Source organism: Mesitornis unicolor, unplaced genomic scaffold (assembly GCF_000695765.1).
Source record: "Mesitornis unicolor isolate BGI_N332 unplaced genomic scaffold, ASM69576v1 scaffold12838, whole genome shotgun sequence".
NCBI lineage: Eukaryota > Metazoa > Chordata > Aves > Mesitornithiformes > Mesitornithidae > Mesitornis > Mesitornis unicolor.
Genome location: NW_010202641.1, coordinates 14,671 through 19,365, shown reverse-complemented (window position 1 = coordinate 19,365; position 4,695 = coordinate 14,671). Strand labels below are relative to the sequence as shown.

General features: G+C 43.9%; 1 protein-coding gene across 1 annotated transcript; it reads left to right on the top strand.

The window, feature by feature from the left end:
• The first annotated feature begins 1,057 nt into the window (after nucleotides 1–1,057).
• Nucleotides 1,058–4,137, top strand: GDF5 (growth differentiation factor 5). Its single transcript, XM_010190463.1, has 2 exons — nucleotides 1,058–1,691; nucleotides 3,247–4,137. Exons 1-2 carry the CDS (start codon nucleotides 1,058–1,060, stop codon nucleotides 4,113–4,115), a joined length of 1,503 nt encoding a protein of 500 aa, XP_010188765.1. The 3' UTR covers nucleotides 4,116–4,137.
• The last annotated feature ends 558 nt before the right edge of the window (nucleotides 4,138–4,695 follow it).

Sequence of the window (4,695 nt, the reverse complement as noted above, 5' to 3'; positions counted from 1 at the left end):
CTGCCTGCAGGGTGCACTGCTGCCCCGCACTGCACCGCCCGCCCCGCAGGGCATCCCCACCGGCGCAAGTTTCTTCTCCAACTGAGCTTATACGGGTTGGTGGTTTTTTTTTAAGCATAGCAATAAAATACGCCAAAATACACCGACTGCAGGCATGGCCGTGGTGTGTGTGTGAAAAATTCGACTTTACCCTTGTTAAGCGCCTGTGTTAGCAACTCAGCCCCTTCAGTCACCGGAGGACAAAGTGAAGCCGCTGTTGCAGTTGTCTGGAAAAAGAGCAAAATGAATTATACCGAGATATTTTAATGTATGTGTCCAGTGGAGTGTATGACAGGTCTCTGTTGTTGATCTTGCAGTCTGTCCCGTTTCAACGTGAAGTTCATCGAAGGGTAAGGTAGAGGTCGTATTGCCACTTGAAAAGGCATCCTCTGGAGTTTTGAGCCTGTGGAGCTGTTTCACATGAGGCAGAGTATGACTCATGCTAATGAAAAGGGTAAAGAAGATTTTTTTAAAGAAATATATCGCAGTTAAATTAGTTTAGACAGCATGACATCAGAGAGTAATTAAATAGGTTTGTTGGAATTCCGATTCCAATTCCTGAGTTCAGGTTTGTAAAAGATTTCTGAGCACCTGCAGGTCTCTGTGTGTGAAATATTTTCACTGGAAAGGATTCAAAACTTTAAAAAAACCTTTTAACACAGAGGCAGCATTACGCCATTCTTCCTTCTTGGAAAAAAAACCCCTTGGATTTAAACAGGACTCCTTCAAGTTTTCAGTCAGTTTTACAGAAGAAAACGAGGTGGTAAACTTTCTCTTTTCAAGAACAAGTTCTTTATAGCTGCTAACTGAAGTCAGGGGAGTTCGTATCTGAGTACATGAGCATTTCCACTATGGGACTGGATACAAGTATTGAACAACAAGATTTGAAATGTTTTAATCTCAAACAAAACCCGTTTTTGCTGACTTTGGTTTTTAATTTCTTTCATGTTTTCTTCTGCCAAACTGGAGGAACCTTTTCTGATTTTTTCTTTAGTGGCATTCAGAGGAAGACCAGAGGATGAAAATCCTGCATTTTCTCACTTTACTGCTTTGGCATTTGGCTTGGCTGTCTCTGGATCTAGTTCCTGGTGCACTGAGTAATTCTGAAGCAGGCCAGGGTAACCCAGGATCGAAACCAGGCTTTTTAAAAGCAGAAGGAAAAGAGAGGAATCCCTCAGCGCGGGCAGGCACACTGAGGACTGCAAGCCATGGGCATGGGACTGGGACCTCAAAGGCTAGAATTAAAAGCAGCGCTGTTCAGGCTGGAGCTCTGCTGGCCAAGAACGATGAATCAAAGAAGGTTCTCCCAAAAACAGCAGCCACGGAGGGCAAGGTAGGACATCTCCCCAGCAGACCTTCTGGAGCGAGGACAGTGACTCCCAAGGTGCCAAATCTTAGCAGCAAAGTGGCTTTGAAAAAACCTGGCACGAGCACTGCTGACACTGATGCTTTCAAAGGCAAAAAGACTAAAGAGCCTGGCACCCAGAGGGAAACGAAGGAAACCTTCAGACATCCCCCTATAACGCCACATGAATACATGCTCTCTTTGTACAGGACTCTCTCAGATGCAGAAAGAAAAGGTGTTAATGGAAGTGTAAAACTGGAGGCTGGACTTGCCAATACAATAACCAGCTTTATAGACAAAGGACAAGGTAAGAAAGGAGCTCATGTACCCGTGTGTGTGTGTGTGTGAGCGGACAGAGAGAGATGTCTGAGTGTGTTTATATATGTACAGAGTATTAGAAAATAATCAGACTTTGTTAAAATCAAATAGCTCTTTTTAATGTAAATGAAATCGTACGGCTCTGCTGCAGATTTTGTCCTCCTGCCTAATCTCGGAGAATTCATTTAGAGGCAGAACTGGAGGGTTGTGTGGCAGCCAAACAAAACATTTAGAAAATATTTTAGATGCATATTGTTGAAAATCAATCGGTCTTTGCCTGCTTAGGTGTTTAAAAACCTTTTCAAAGTTTGCCTTCTTTTCTTTCCATAACTCGCCCCTGGAAACTGCTAACATGAGACTTTATTGTGAAGTATGTCTCAAAACACATGATATGCTAAGAACAGGGCTACTCCATGAAAAAACCCCACGAGATTCAGTATCAAAGGCTCAGCCTGATTTGTTCAGGGTAGAATTGTGAGGAACTACAGTGTAGAGCCAGCAGTTGCTGTAGCGTAGGGTGGGTGTATCTGTGCTAGCTCCAAGCTCAGGCTTTCAGGTACCATCAGAAGCCCACAGCTAAGTACAGACAAACAGGAGCAGTGGGACCCCAGATCAACATTCTGGTCCCAAACAGTCTTGGAAATTCAGACTAGCATCTGCTTTCACACAAGATACAACCAGGCTCCCAAAGAATGATGTTCACCGTACCCCTCTGCTGCTTCCCGTGACATTAGTAAGAGTTTTGTCCCCTACATCAGGAAGCAACGCAGGCTACAGCTGCTAAGCTAATGGGGATGGAAGACTCAGCCAGGCCTGGATTAATTTTTCATTTAGTTATGAATAGTTTGGTTTCTGGAAAGGGGTGATACGCTGCTCACCAGTGCTGCATTCAGGTTCTCGCCACTGGAAGGCACGGTTAACATGGCTAAAACATTGGCTTAGCCACATTCCTCGTTAGTGCTGCTCGTGAGCTTAACCAAGCAAACGTAACGTCAGGCTAAAGGGACGCGTGTTTTTCTGCCCAATTGGAAAAAGTTGTGGATCATGTGGAGTTAAGTTAATAAGGCAATTACCCTTGTGTCTGGCAGTTCCTGGGGGATGTTGGTTTTAAAGGACTAATTCACTATTGTATCGTCTACGGGTAAGTTTGCTCGTGTTTGGAGCCAGCATGAGGCCTGGGCACCACTGAAGCTCTGTTTTGGTAATTTATGTAGGATGTAAGTGGTGAATAGGCTCAGCCCTGAAAAAGGACTATTTTTCATTTGGCCAGTTGCTGCTTTGAAGCTAAAACGTGCCCACTGGTGAACAAAAAAATGAGGTTTCAACAAGACACTCAACCCAGAAACTCATTTCCCTGTTGAGTCGCTGAGTCCTTCTGGGTCCCTGCACAGAGCTGATCCCTTAGGCAAAAATTGCTCTGTTTGGTGGGCTAATTAAGGAAAGTTCTAGGCTTATGAGCAAACTTCAGGAAAACCATTAAGAACTGAATAACTGACGTTGATCTGCACTTGATATGCATTTAAACACGTGTGTGCTTTTTTTAGATGAGCGAGTGCCAACTATAAGAAAGCAAAAATACATTTTTGACATCAGTGCGTTGGAGAAAGATGGTTTGCTGGGAGCAGAGCTTCGGATATTGAGGAAAAAGCCTTCTGATACATGGAAGTCTCATTCTTCTGGAAAAACCTCCCAGGTGAAATTATTTAGTTGCTCTACAAACAGACAAGCAGCAACGCTCCTGGACTCTCGTACTGTCAGTATCACAGATACACCAAAGTGGGAAGTGTTTGACATCTGGAAACTTTTCAGGAACTTTAAAAACTTGGTTAACTTGTGTTTTGAACTGGAAACTTTTGACAGGGGAAGAGCTGTTGATCTCCGGACTGTGGGATTTAATAGAACAGGAAGGCAGGTCAATGAAAAGGCTCTCTTCTTGGTTTTTGGGAGGACAAAAAAAAGAGACTTGTTCTTCAATGAAATCAAAGCTAGATCTGGCCAAGACGACAAAACTGTTTATGAGTACTTATTCAATCAGAGGCGGAAGAGAAGAGCTCCTCTGGCAACGCGGCAAGGGAAGAGGCCCACTAAGAACCTGAAGGCAAGGTGCAGCAGAAAAGCCCTCCACGTGAATTTTAAGGATATGGGCTGGGATGACTGGATAATAGCCCCTCTAGAGTATGAAGCGTATCACTGCGAAGGGCTTTGTGAATTCCCCCTTCGATCTCACCTGGAGCCCACCAACCATGCAGTTATCCAGACATTAATGAACTCGATGGACCCAGAATCGACGCCCCCGACTTGCTGCGTCCCCACCAGGCTGAGTCCTATCAGCATCCTTTTCATTGACTCCGCAAACAACGTGGTCTACAAGCAGTACGAGGACATGGTGGTGGAGTCATGTGGTTGTAGGTAGCAGAACAGTTGCTCACGTGAATATGTTATGGAAGGTAATGTGACACATTGAACGTGACCTCTCCTCAGACAAGGTTAACGAGATTTCTTGTATTTTTACAAGGATGTAGCAATGAATCCAGTGCTTCTATATCTCTCCACCGTGGGCATATTTCAGTAATGTTTGGATGCTGTCATGCAGCTTGGTATAAGGTCTTGTGTTGGCAACAAGAGACTGGCTCCAACAAGTCCACAACAGAGAATATTATACCTCCACACCTCCAGATTGCCTGCTTTTAGCCTTGAAGCAGTGGGTAAAGGTGGTATCAGTGAGCTGTGGATATGACCTGTCTGATCCTTTGGACAATGTTCTTGAGACTGAATTTGTGTCTGAGTCTCATGTGCTTAGTTCATAAAGAAATGTAAGAAAAGAGCCCAGATTTCCAGGAGAGCAGGTTATGTTCTGGTGTGCTCCCATCTTGGTGTAAATAGTTTCACTGTAATATGATTTCTTCCTGATTAGCTCTTGCAACTATGCATATATAAAAAAGGAGTCATTAAATATAATATGTTGATTTAGTTTTACATGGAGATAGGTGATG

Excerpts from the sequence above, each read along its gene's own strand:
- GDF5 (XM_010190463.1), top strand. The coding sequence starts at position 1,058 with ATGAAAATCCTGCATTTTCTCACTTTACTGCTTTGGCATTTGGCTTGG. Across the intron at positions 1,692-3,246 it reads CTTTATAGACAAAGGACAAG|ATGAGCGAGTGCCAACTATA; the intron begins GTAAGAAAGGAG and ends TGCTTTTTTTAG.